At 49.3% G+C, this 13,724-nt stretch overlaps 1 protein-coding gene across 1 annotated transcript in view; it reads right to left on the bottom strand.

The window, feature by feature from the left end:
- LOC135882433 (calcium-activated chloride channel regulator 1-like) overlaps positions 1-13,724 on the bottom strand; it is a 92,117-nt gene that overhangs the window by 54,195 nt on the left and 24,198 nt on the right. The window contains exons 10-12 of the mRNA XM_065409338.1: positions 3,491-3,721; positions 2,646-2,916; positions 1,425-1,589 (exon numbers count right to left, since the gene is read on the bottom strand). Coding sequence (XP_065265410.1) covers positions 1,425-1,589; positions 2,646-2,916; positions 3,491-3,721 — 667 coding nt within the window. The remainder of the gene's footprint in view (positions 1-1,424; positions 1,590-2,645; positions 2,917-3,490; positions 3,722-13,724) is intronic.

Genomic DNA, 13,724 nt, shown 5'->3' with positions numbered 1-13,724 from the left:
TTAAATTCAGTATATTCTAAGTTTCTAGAAATACAGAAAATTCTGTCTGTGTACGCACGTGCAAGAAAGAGAATATATGAAATGCAAAAACTAACTTCAATCCACCATTAAGGTTGAGAAATCAAGCTGTCAAGTCAAGACATTCCAAAACCTAAGTTTTCTACCACCATATTTTTTACAGTCATGTTGCACAATTTGTCTGGGTCTTTTTGGTAATGGCAAAATAACATTAAGGTTTATATTTAAAAAAGGAAAACAGGCATAGGAAATACTATGTTGTGCAATGTAGCCAAGTGAACAGTGAGGTACAAATCTTAACTGTTGGAACTTCCTGAGGTTTTTGGTGCCTTACAGCTCAAGCTTAGAGAGTGGTCCTTACTCAGTAGAGCTGCCACTCTATGTACCTAGAATCAGATTAAATGACAAAAAGTCAGTTACTATTTTTCCCCAAACCAAGTTCCAGCTGCAGGGCCAACTGTTCAAATATTCTCTTCAAAGTACATCCCCTGTACAATCCCACCGATGGCCATAGTGTTGTACAGATGTAAGTGAGCATGGCATTTGGGCTGCAGATTATGGAGACAATGCACAAACCAGAAAGAACACACCTTGATATTCAGAACCTAAGCTGAATGTGCAGGGCTGGAAGTTAGAACAGCCATGTTGCTAACCTCTAACTAACACAAATTTGTTCTGGAGCAATTGAGACACAAGTGTAGAATTCAATGATGCTAATTTTACAAAGACACTTCAGAATAAAGCTATATTTTAACGATGAATTAATTGTATTTTTTGCACTTAATTTCCCTGGGGATTTTACGTCAAAATAGAAATGCAAAAATAAGGGAAAGAGGAAAAAATATACTAAGTCATAACACACTCGTAACAGACTCATTGTAAAAGTACCATTAACTGAGGCTTCATTGATTGATAAGGCTTAAGCAGTACAATCTTAATAGCAGCATTCAAACCTTTGCTTTCTAGAACTGAGAAACTTTAGCACACACATGCCTAATGGAAAGAGTCCTGAACAATGTGTCCAGAAAACTCAACAGAAGAACAGAAAAAATGTGGATGCATTAAACTGATAACTTTAAACTTTCATAACTTTGAAACTGATTCCCTGAAACCTCATTTTTAAGTCTCAGTGAAACATACAAATTTATACCCAGTGCTCATATATAGCAAAAATACTGTGGTTCCAGCCACTGCTTTCTAAAAGTATAAACAATAGTGGAAAAGATACATGTAACAAATGTTAAGGTTAAAAAGCTTTTTGTGATGCTAAATGATCTCCCATTCACCCATATTTTTACACACACACACACACACACACACACACACACACACACACACACACACACACACACACACACACACACACACACACACACAGTATTTTCTATTTCATGAATGTGTCTTACCATTTTCTATGTAGCCTGGAACATACAAGGCTCGGCTCTGCCTGTGGCCAAGTCTGACAGTCTGATTTCTCTCCTGGATATGCACTTTTAAGTTGTATCTACCGTTTCCCTTGAAAGATGTAAAGTACTTTGAATAGATTCCATCATTCTTGGTAATATCAGCACCTAGACAAACAAATAGTAATAATTAAACATCCAAACAAGGTACCTTTGTTAAGCAAGGGCATTTTGTGCTGTTCAGTTCAGAAACACATAGGGCCTACTCCTTCTTCTATTGAAATAAAGAAGAGCTTTGATACGGACTTAGGTGAAAACAGGATCGGTCCCATTGTGGGGACATAAGCTCATTACCTATTACAATGTAGCATTAAAACATGTTACTGTGTATTTACTGTTGTTTCCAATAGTAACCAATAGGCCAGTAGTTCTCAACTGCTTCTTAGTAGTTCTCCACAGTGGTCTGATCTGTGGAGCCCTTCTTGGTTTGAGATTGAAGCAATGCTGGAATGTGAGGAGGAGAGAGTCTACAGTTTCCATGACATGGTTCAGATAATGGAGAAGTTGGAGAACAACAGAACTGTGCATTTGAATCACATCACCTCTGTAGGCACAGTAGATTGGAAAAGGAGAATAATAATCTATGTAATTCATACTTTCGAAGAAGATATTTTTAACATAGCTATACTGTCTATATAGCATGTGACAAGCTATAGAAACAGACTCTCGCTCTCCTGTTCTGCCACCTGCATCCCCTCTGCAGGGCAGACCAGTATGTAAAATATACATAAGTTCAAACAGTGAATACGGTTGAATCAGACCCACAAGACAATGGACCCCATTCTGTCCCTGTGCTGGCTATTTGCATCATCGGTAACAGCACAGGAGAGGGAGAAGGCTCTGCACAACTATGACACTCCCTTCTTCTTGGGCGCAGTTTTTCTCTCTCCTCCTTCCTAACACACCCAACAGTGTAAGTGCACCAGCATGTCAGGGCACACATGCTGCACCAGTTTAGACTCAGTGCAGTTTATTCTCATCCTGAAGCAGTGGGGGAGACCAGAGTTACCATCCCCCTCCACTTGCTACCCCTTGTTCTGTGCTCATGGCATAAGCATGACTGAACCCTTAGTGATAAGTTTGGAAGCAGCGTGCAGAGACATTCTAAAATACATACCACAAAATGGGTAGACAAAAATGTAAGGAAAGTAATAATCAGATTACCGGAACCATCATCAAGGAGCTTGAGCTCCACTGCAGATCCAGTCTGTGGTTCAACAGTGGCCATCACGGTTGCATGAAGAACAGGCAAAAATCCTTGACTAACTTCTGCATAAATCACCATTGGATTAGGGAAGTTGTTTGTATCCTTATTCATGTGGGCTTTCACAGTCACTGGAGGCACAGCCAAAGATGCTGGTCGAGACGTTACTATCATTGATATGATTTGAGATTCTGTGTGGTTATTTTGAATCCTATAAAACCAGTTCCCGACCTGCAAATCAAATATATGAAGTATAAAAATATAATATAAGACTTCATTAGTTTAAGGGCAGCTTTGTGTTTCCCTTAGTTAATTATTATCATAGTTCAGGGGAGATTTTCCAAGGTACAAAGGGCAGTTAGCGTATTGCTAGAGGACCACAGCTAAGGTAATTTGGGTACCTTACTTGTGATTTTTCGTGCTCTCAAATGTTTGGTTTCTTTTAAATTTAACCTTCTATCTGAATTTGCTCAGTTTTAGTGGTGGATGATGGAGAATTATCAAATTCTTGAAAGGACTGGAACCTGTATATTATAGATATGTACTCTCAACCTTAACTTCCCCTGAATTCAATGTTTTGTCTGGCAGTCTTGTATACTTGGGATGTGTATAGAGCATAATAAAAAATTAGGAAGAGTACAAACAACAGTTAGATACCCAACTTCCATTGCAAGTCAGTGGAGTTACACCAAGGATAAAATTGGTTCATTAGGAATATGTGTTTATACTTCTAATAAGACAAGGTGCATTTTAGTCTATGAAAATGTTAACATGTTTGGATAATAAAACAAAGTTTAGTCTTTACCTCTGCAGTGCCTGCTATATTCAGTCGAGCTGTTTGGAGGTTTAGATTACTAACTGTGAAGTTTGACGTTCTATATTCTTTTTCTTTGGGGTCCCACAGAAAAATGTCTGGTGGAGATGTGCTTCGATCCCATGTAACTACAAAGAAGGTGTCCTTTCCCACAGTGCTATCGACAGTCACTGTACCATCCATCCACTGCTTGACTGCGACACTCTGAGCTGTACTTTCAAGCTATTAGACAAATAAAATATGTTTTATGGCTAGTTAGCAGATAAACACTTAAAATACCAGTAATTTCAGAGTGGTTCATTTTCTTCTTAAAGCGGAGAACAAATCAATATTTTATTTATTCAGAGGGCATCTTGACTGGCTGGTAGACAATTGGCCCACTGCTGGAAGAGGGGACAAAGAAGGATTAATGCTGGCACCACCCTGAGCAGGTCTCTACTTTTCTGTGCAGAGCTCAGGGTTGTGCAAAGGAGGCAGAAGCCTCCTGCCACTGTGCCTCCACTCCTGGGGAACTAACCAGAGTGCGAGGGTCACGTGGACTAGCCATTGAAGGGAGTGGAATGATGAAGCCCTGAGCAAATTTTCTGTAATGAGCATTTGCAGAGTACGAATGTGAAATATAGTAACCAAGGATCTCTTGCCACTGCTCTTTGTCATCTATCCACCTAGCTATCAAATGACGTCTGTGCAGGAGATTAGTGCTAAATTTCCTCTCCATCTGTCAGCCTGTTTCCAGAGAGACAGCACAATGAGAGAGCCATACAACCACAGGTAGGGACAACAGAAAATCAATGAGAGACAGAGATAGAAATTATAAAACACAGCAAGAAGAGAAACAAGATTTCCTTTGCCATCATTGGTATTGCATATGTGGGCTACCAGAATTTACCGATAAGCTACCAATATAAGTTTTATAGTGCTCACTTCTGTTTTATGGATTAGAAAAACTACAATTAGAAAAGTACCTTTTAATAAAATAACTTTCTGTTTAGAAGAAAAATGGGAAACTAGATACTGAAACGCTACTTCGAAGAGCATCCGGATGGACATTTGAGAGTCAGGTGTTCAGATGTCATTAATGATTTCTTTTTGTAGCAGCTAGTCCAGGAACCCACAAAGGGAGGTCCTTCACTCTGAGCAGGAGTGAGGGACCCTCCCCCGAATTGCCGCCGAATAGCTGGACCTGCCACCCCTCTCTGGAGTGGCCGCCCCAAGCACATGCTTGCTAAGCTGGTGTCTGGAGCCAGCCCCGCTCAGGATCTGGTCCAAGAGGTGAATATAGCTGAACCGCCTGGCAATAGCACCAATACTGTAATTAAATATAACATTCTTGTAGAGGGGAAATACCAAAGATACCTACCACAGGAGCATTTTGAAAATGGGAACTAAACAAAGATGAGGAGGTTAAATGGAAATTAAAAGGAACAGTCAGGAGTGAAATGCCTTCAAATTGCATGCAAACTTTTAAAAAACACTAAGATAGAGGCTCAAAAGATGTGTATACCTCAAATAAAAAAAATGTTGTTAGTTTTTGTCTCTCTTGCTAGCTACTCTTCACATTCTTTTTTGTCCTTCCTAATTATACTTCTGTACTTGATTTGCAAGAGTTTGTTCTACTGTTTTCCTCAGTAGGATTTGACTTCCAAGTTTTAAAACATGTCTTTTTGTTTCTAACCACATCTGTTTCCTCTGCTGTTTAGTCATGATGGCACTGTTTTGATCCTCTTCCTGTTTTGTTTGAGTACATCAGAAGCAAGAAGCCTGCCAAACAATCAGTGAGGTCATTGGGCGATCAAAGTGCTAAAGGAGCACTCAAGGAAAACAAGACCTTTGTGGAGAAGATAAATGAATTATTTGCATCAATCTTCACAGCAGAGAATGTGAGGGAGGTTCCCACATCTGAGCCATTCTTTTTAGGTCACAAATTTGAGGAACTATCCCAGACTGAGGTGCCAGTGTAGGAGTTTTTGGAACAAATAGATAAATTAAAGAGTAATAAGTCACCAGGACCAGATGGTATTCACCCAAGAGTTCTTAAGGAACTCAAATATGAAATTGCAGAACTACTAACTGTGGTATGTAACCTATTGCTTAAATCAGCCGCTGTACCATATGACTGGTGGATAGCTAATGCAATGCTGCGTTTTTAAAAAAGCTCCAGAGGCGATCCTGGCAATTACAGGGCAGTAAGCCTGACTCCAGTACCAGGCAAATTGGTTGAAATTAGTAAAGAACAGAATTACTGGACTAATAGATGAATGTGATATGTTGGGCAAGAGTCAATACGGCTTCTGTAAAGGGGAATCATGTCTCACCAATCTACTGTATTAGTATTCTTTGAGGGGGATCAACAAATGTGGACAAGAGTGATCCAGTGCTCATACTGTATGAGGACTTTCAGAAAGCCTTAGACAAGATCCCTCACCAAAGGCTCTTAGGCAAAGTAAGCAGTCATGGGATAAGAGGGAAGGTCCTCTCCTGGATCAGACATTGGTTAAAAGACAGGATACAAAGGGTAGGAATAAATAGTCAGTTTTCAGAATGGAGAGAGGTAAATAGCTGGGTTCCCCAGGGATCTGTACTGGACTAGTGCTGTTCAACTTATTCATAAGTGATCTGGAAAAAGGGGCAAAACAGTGAGATGGAAAAGTTTGCAGATGATACAAAATATTTGACTGCAGAAGTTATAAAGCTGACTGCAAAGAGTGATTGGGCAACAAAATGGCAGATGAAATTCGGTGTTGATAAATGTATAGTAATGCACATTGTAAAACATAACCCCAACTAAAATTATGGGGTCTAAATTAGCTGTTACCACTCAAGAAAGAGATCTTGGAATCATTGTGAATAGTTCTATGAAAACATCCACTTAATGTGCAGCTGCAGTCAAAAAAGTGAACAGAATGTTAGGAACCACTAGGAAAGGGATAGATAATAAGAAAGTAAATATCATAATGCTGCTATATAAATCCATGATATGCCCACACCTTGAATACTGTGTGCAGTTCTGGTAGCCCCATCTCAAAAAATGAGATATTAGAATTGGAAAAAGTACAGAGAAGGGCAAAAAAAATGATTAAGGGTATGGAACTTCTTCCATATGAGAAGAGAATTAAAAGACTTTGTTCAGTTTAGAAAAGAAATGACTAAGGGGAGATATGATAGAGGTATATAAAATCATGAATGGTGTGGAGAAAGTGAATAAGGAAGTGTTAGTTACAGGGCCGGCTCCAGGGTTTTTGCCGCCCCAAACAAAAAAAACCACACGCACAAAAACGCGATGGCGATCAGCTCTACCGCCACCGTTTCAGTCTTCGGCGACAATTTGACGCTGGTCCTTCGTTCTGAGAGGGAGTGACGGACCCGCTGCTGAATTGCCGCCGAAGAGCCGGATGTGCCGCCCCTCTTCGTTGGCCGCCCCAGGCACCTTCTTGCTGGGCTGGTGCCTGGAGCTGGCCCTGGTTAGTTACCCCTTCACATAAAACAAGAACCAGAGGTCATCCAATGAAATGAATAATCAGCAGGTTTAATACAAACATAAGGAAATACTTCTTCACACAACATACAGTCAACCTGTGGAACTCGTTGCCAGGAGATGTTGCGAAGACCAAAATATAACTGGGATCTAAAAAGAATTAGATAAATATATGGAGGATAGGTCCATCAATGGCTACTTGACAAGACTGTCATGTCAAACCAATCTGATAGCTTTCTTTGATAGGATAACAAGTCTTGTGGATAAGGGAGAAGCGGTGGATGTGGTATACCTAGACTTTAGTAAGGCATTTGATACGGTCTCGCATGATATTCTTATCAATAAACTAGGCGAATACAACTTAGATGGGGTTACTATAAGGTGGGTGCATAACTGGCTGGATAACCGTACTCAGAGTAGTTATTAATGGTTCCCAATCCTGCTGGAAAGGTATAAAAGACGGTTACTCACCGTTGTAACTGTTGTTCTTCGAGATGTGTTGCTCATATCCATTCCAGTCAGGTGTGCGCGCGCCGCGTGCACGATCGTCGGAAAACTTTTACCCTAGCAACACCCGGTGGGTCGGCTGTGGAGCCCCCTGGAGTGGCGCCCTCATGGCGCCGGATATATACCGCAGCCAACCCAGCGCCCCCTCAGTTCCTTCTTGCCGGCTACTCCGACAGTGGGGAAGGGGGGCGGGTTTGGAATGGATATGAGCAACACATCTCGAAGAACAACAGTTACAACGGTGAGTAACCGTCTTTTCTTCTTCGAGTGCTTGCTCATATCCATTCCAGTCAGGTGACTCCCAAGCCCCACCTAGGTGGCGGGGTCGGAGTGAGACATTGCTGTGTGCAGAACCGCTGACCCGAAAGCAGCATCGTCTCTGGATTGTTGCACCAGCGCATAGTGCGCTGCGAACGTGTGCACCGAAGACCACACTGCAGCTCTACAAATGTCCTGGATCGGGACTTGAGCCAGGAAGGCAGTCGAGGAGGCCTGGGCCCTCGTGGAGTGAGCGGTGAGGCGTGGCGTCGGGACACCGGCCAGGTCGTAGCAAGCACGAATGCAGGACGTGATCCAAGAGGACAGGCACTGTGAGGAGACCGGTGAGCCCTTCATCCGGTCGGCCACCGCAACGAAGAGTTGCGTCGTCTTTCTAAACGGCTTTGTACGGTCAATGTAGAAAGCCAGGGCCCTGCGTACGTCCAAAGAATGCAGACGCTGGTCTTGACGAGTAGCGTGTGGCTTCGGATGGAAGACCGGGAGAAAGATGTCCTGGTTTACGTGGAAAGGTGAAACCACCTTCGGAAGAAAGGCAGGGTGGGGGCGAAGCTGCACCTTGTCCTTGTGGAACACCGTGTATGGGGGCTCGGACGTCAGCGCTCTGAGTTCAGAAACACGCCGTGCTGAGGTAATAGCTACGAGGAAGGCCGTCTTCCAGGATAAGTACAGGAGCGAACAGGTCGCTAATGGTTCAAACGGGGGCCCTGTGAGCCTGGAGAGAACGAGGTTGAGGTCCCACGTTGGAACCGGCTGGCGTATTTGTGGGTACAGCCGGTCCAAGCCCTTGAGGAATCTAACGACCATCGGGTTAGAGAAGACCGATGACGGGAGTTCTCCTGGGTGGAATGCCGAAATGGTGGCGAGGTGAACCCTGATTGAAGATACCGCCAAGCCCTGCTGTCTTAGGGACAGGAGATAGTCCAGTATGAGAGGGATAGGTGCCTGCAAGGGGGACGTAGCCCGTTGCTGACACCAACAGGAGAACCGCTTCCACTTGGCTAAGTAAGTGGACCGTGTAGAGGGCTTCCTACTTCCCAGCAGGATCTGCTGGACGGACTGCGAACATTGTTGCTCCGTCTGACTCAGCCATGGAGCATCCACGCTGTGAGGTGGAGCGATTGTAGGTCAGGGTGACACAGACGGCCGTGGTCCTGGGAGATGAGATCCGGACTCAAGGGGAGCGTGATCGGCGCTTGAACCGACAGCTCTAGCAGTGTGGTGTACCAGTGCTGCCTCGGCCAAGCGGGAGCCACTAGAATTACTCGTGCCTGGTCGGTGCGGATCTTGAGCAGCACCCTGTGGACAAGCGGAAATGGGGGAAAGGCGTAGAACAGGTGGCCCTTCCACGTTAGAAGGAATGCGTCCGACAGAGAGCCTGGAGCTCGGCCGTAAAGGGAGCAGAATGCGTGGCACTTCCTGTTGGCCCGGGATGCGAATAGGTCGACCTGGGGAAATCCCCACCTCTGGAAGACGGAATAGATGACATCCGGGCGAATCGACCACTCGTGCGTCTGGAAGGACCTGCTGAGACGGTCCGCCAGCGTATTCTGGACTCCAGGCAGGAATGATGCGGTGAGATAGATCGAGTGGGCGATGCAGAAGTCCCACAAGCGAATGGCCTCTTGGCATAGGAGCGATGAGTGGGCTCCGCCTTGCTTGTTGATGTAAAACATGGCCGTGGTGTTGTCGGTGAGGACCAGCACGCAACGGCCCTGTAGGAAGTTGAGGAATGCCTGGCAGGCTAGGCGCACCGCCATCAGTTCCCGGACGTTGATGTGTAGGGCTAATTCGGAAGCGGACCACAGGCCCTGGGTATGACGCTCCCCGAGGTGAGCGCCCCATCCTAGAGATGAAGCGTCCGTGACTAGGTGGAGGGAAGGTTGTGGGGCGTGAAAAGGCACTCCTGCACAGACCACTGCGCGATCCAACCACCAGGTGAGGGAGGTCAAGACCGAGGGCGGGACCGTGACCAGCATGTTCAGGTCGTCCCGGTGAGGACGGTACACCGATGACACCCAAGCCTGCAGTGGGCGAAGCCGCAGTCTGGCGTGGCTGGTTACGTAGGTGCACGAGGCCATGTGACCCAACAGGGTAAGGCATGTTCTTATGATGGTGAACGGAGATGCCCGCAGTCCATGAATGACGCGTGCGATGGACTGAAAGCGGCCTTCTGGCAGAATGGCTCGTGCGCTTCTGGAGTCCAGGATCGCTCCAATGAACTCTATTCTCTGTGTTGGCACCAGAGTGGACTTCTCCCTGTTGAGTAGAATGCCCAGTTCATGGAAAGTCTGTGTCACCATGTGGACGTGAGCTTGAACTTGGTCCCTGGTGCGGCCGCGCACCAGCCAGTCGTCCAAATACGGGAACAGCTGTACCCCTTGTCGGCGAAAGTATGCCGCGACGACTGCCAGACATTTCGTGAACACTCTGGGAGCCGAGGACAAGCCGAAGGGAAGGACTGCGAATTGGTAGTGCACCTTGTTCACTACAAATCGCAGGAAGCGCCTGTGAGGCGGATAAATAGCTATATGGAAGTAAGCGTCCTTCATGTCGAGGGTGGCGAACCAGTCTCCAGGATCCAGCGAGGGAATAATGGTCCCCAATGATACCATGCGGAACTTCAACTTTACTATGAATTTGTTGAGTCCGCGCAGGTCTAAGATGGGACGTAGACCCCCTTTCGATTTGGGGATCAGGAAGTAGCGGGAATAAAACCCCCTGCCCCTTAACTCCTGCGGAACCTCCTCTATGGCTCCCATAGAGAGGAGCCCAAAAACCTCCTGTGAAAGGAGTTGCTCGTGAGAAGGGTCCCTGAAGAGGGACGGGGAGGGGGAGTGAGAGGGGGGGGGCGAGGAAAATTGGAGGGCGTATCCCTTCTCCACCGTGCGAAGGACCCAACGGTCTGATGTTATAAGGGACCAAGCACGGTGGAAACGGGAGAGGCGATCCCGGAAGGGGGGAGATGAATCCTGGGTGCTGGTTCTGGTGCCGTCCTCGACCGCACCTTCAAAAGGCTTGTCTAGGCCCTGAAGGTGGTCTCGGCTGGCCCTGGTTCTGACCGGGTTGAGGGCCGGTCGACCGTCGCCTACCGCCTCGACCCCGCCTCCTGGCAAAGTCCTGTCTCGGGCGAGGCGGGGGAGGGTAGAACCTCTGAGGCTGGGGCCTGAAGGGTCTGCGTTGTGGACCCGGGACATGCATCCCCAGAGAGCGCATCATTGTTCGAGAGTCCTTAAGGTTTTGGAGCCTCGAGTCTGTCTTTTCCGAAAACAGGCCCTGACCCTCAAAGGGCAAGTCCTGGAGGGTCTGCTGCAGTTCAGGTGGCAGGCCCGACACCTGGAGCCAGGAGGTTCGCCTCATAGCTATACCCGACGCTAGGGTCCTAGCGGCCGAGTCGGCTATATCCAGTGAGGTCTGTAGGGAGGTGCGTGCCACCCGCTTACCCTCCTCTACCAAAGTTCCGAACTCTTCCCTAGATTCCTGGGGAACCAGTTCCTTGAACTTCTCCATGGAGGACCAGGTGTTAAAACTATATCGGCTTAGGAGCGCCTGCTGGTTGGCCGCCCTAAGCTGAAGCCCCCCCGCGGAATAGACCTTGCGCCCGAACAAATCGAAGCGCTTAGCGTCCTTCGATTTCGGCGCTGCCGCCTGCTGACCATGGCGCTCCCGTGCATTTACTGATGAGACCACCAGCGAGCACGGTTGAGGGTGAGTGTACAAGTACTCGTGGTCCTTGGAAGGTACAAAGTACTTCCTCTCCACGCCCCTGGCCGTGGGGGGAATAGAGGCCGGGGTTTGCCAGATGGAGGTGGCATTGGTCTGAATGGAGCGAATCAGCGGTAACGCGACCCTGGATGGGGTGTCCGCTGAAAGGATGTTCACGATCGGGTCGTGAACCTCCACGATCTCCTCCATCTGAAGGTCCATATTGCGCGCCACCCGGCGCAACAGGTCCTGGTGGGCCCGGAGGTCTATGGGGGGCGGGCCCATGGCGGATGTCCCCGCTACCGCCTCATCAGGCGAGGAGGAGGAGGATACGCCCGGTGGCAAGGGGTCCAAAGGCAAGTCTTGCTCCAGGTGCTCCTGGAGCTGGGCCTCGCTCGTCGCAGTGTCTATGGCCTGCGCCGGCGTGGGCACTGGAGCCTCCATGCCCCCTGGCGGGGGGCGGGAGATGGTGGCCTCCGGGGCTCTGGGCTCAGAGCGTGCCGAGCGGGAGGCAGACGGTGGGGCCCCTTGGGCTTGGTGATAGGCCCATGGGGTCCAAAAGGACCAGTGAGCAGGTCCCTGCGTAGGGTCCTCTGCCATGTCCTGCGAGTGCCCGAAGTCCGCCGAAGCCGCCTGTCCCTGTGGAGGGTAGGCCGATCTAGAGGCCCCTTCAGAGGAGTGGGACGCGGATCTTGACGGCCATGGCGGTGCCGAACGCGATGCATCCGTCCCCGGCTGGTGCGGTGCCGGTCGGTGCCGGTCATAGGACGATCTGTCCCAGCGTGCCGGAGATTGGTGCCGGGATCGGGATCGGTGCCGGTAGCCCCGCCGGTGCCGCGATCCGGATCTGGAGCGGGACGACGATCGCGACGACACCCGGTGCCGGGAGCGGTCCCTCGATCGGCGCTCATACCGGTACCGGGAGGTGCGCCTCGAGTCCGATCGGTGCCGGCGGTCGCGACGGTGCCGAGATGTGGAGCGGCGTCGCAAAGAGGACCTCGACCGCGAGTACGACCGGCGCCGAGGTGATAGTCGGCGCCGGGACTCCGAGCGGCGTCGGGACCTGCTCCGAGACCTGGAGCGGTGCCGAGAGTCCACAGGTGGAGAAGGTGGGCGCACTAGTGCAGGCTTGCCTCTCGACTGCACAATGCGCGGAGCCACCGGTGCCGGGAGCTGCGACGGTGCCGGCTCCGTGAGTGCGATCAGGTCCCTCGCGGTAGTAAATGTCTCCGGAGTCGAGGGAAGACAAGGTTCCACCACCAGCCTAGGTGGTGAAACAGTCCGTACCGGACTCAACGGCCTCGGTGCCGGAGTCGACGGTGTGGCCGCCTGCTTTTGGCGGTCCAAAGGCGGACGCGGCTCTACCCCCGGCACGGGGGGAGCAGGCGTCTTCAGGGCAGCAGTGTCCTGAGCCTTGCGGGCCTTCTTATGGCCTGGAGAGAGAGATCGGCGCCGAGTCCCCTGAGGTGGGCGCGGTGCCGAAGTCTGCCGGTGCCGGGAGGACTTGTCCGCGGCGCCGGTCGGAGCCGCTGGGGCGCTGCGCACCGACGCGCTCGGTGCCGGGGCCGGGCGCGCCGAGGGAGGATCCGGGCTGAGCGCCGCCTCCATGAGGAGCTGCCGAAGCCGAAAATCCCGCTCCTTCCTCGTTCGAGGCTTGAAGGCCTTGCAGATTGGGCACTTATCTGCGTGATGGGCTTCCCCGAGGCACTTCAAGCAGGAGGCGTGCGGGTCACTTGTTGGCATCGGCTTCGCGCAGGACGCGCACGGCTTAAAGCCAGGAGCCTTGGGCATGAGCCCGGTATGCTCCGGGGGGGAAAAAGGGGGGAGAACAACCCCCTTAACCCCCGCTAACAATTTACAACAACTACCAGCTAAATAACAACTATCTAAAGACTCTAACTACTATACAACTATCTAAACTATCTACAGAAATAAGCTAGACGCTAGGGAGTGTGGAGACCAGCTAAGCTGTGCTCCGCAGTTCCAACGACCGTCAGGGGCGGTAAGAAGGAACTGAGGGGGCGCTGGGTTGGCTGCGGTATATATCCGGCGCCATGAGGGCGCCACTCCAGGGGGCTCCACAGCCGACCCACCGGGTGTTGCTAGGGTAAAAGTTTTCCGACGATCGTGCACGCGGCGCGCGCACACCTCACTGGAATGGATATGAGCAAGCACTCGAAGAAGAACAAGTGGGGTTCCGCAGGGGTCTGTTTTGGGATCGTCTCTGTTCAATATGTTCATCAATGACTTAGATATTGGCAT

Source organism: Emys orbicularis, chromosome 8 (assembly GCF_028017835.1).
Source record: "Emys orbicularis isolate rEmyOrb1 chromosome 8, rEmyOrb1.hap1, whole genome shotgun sequence".
Taxonomy (NCBI): domain Eukaryota; kingdom Metazoa; phylum Chordata; order Testudines; family Emydidae; genus Emys; species Emys orbicularis.
The sequence above is the reverse complement of the archived record's forward strand: the minus strand, read 5'-3'. Positions and strand labels throughout refer to the sequence as shown.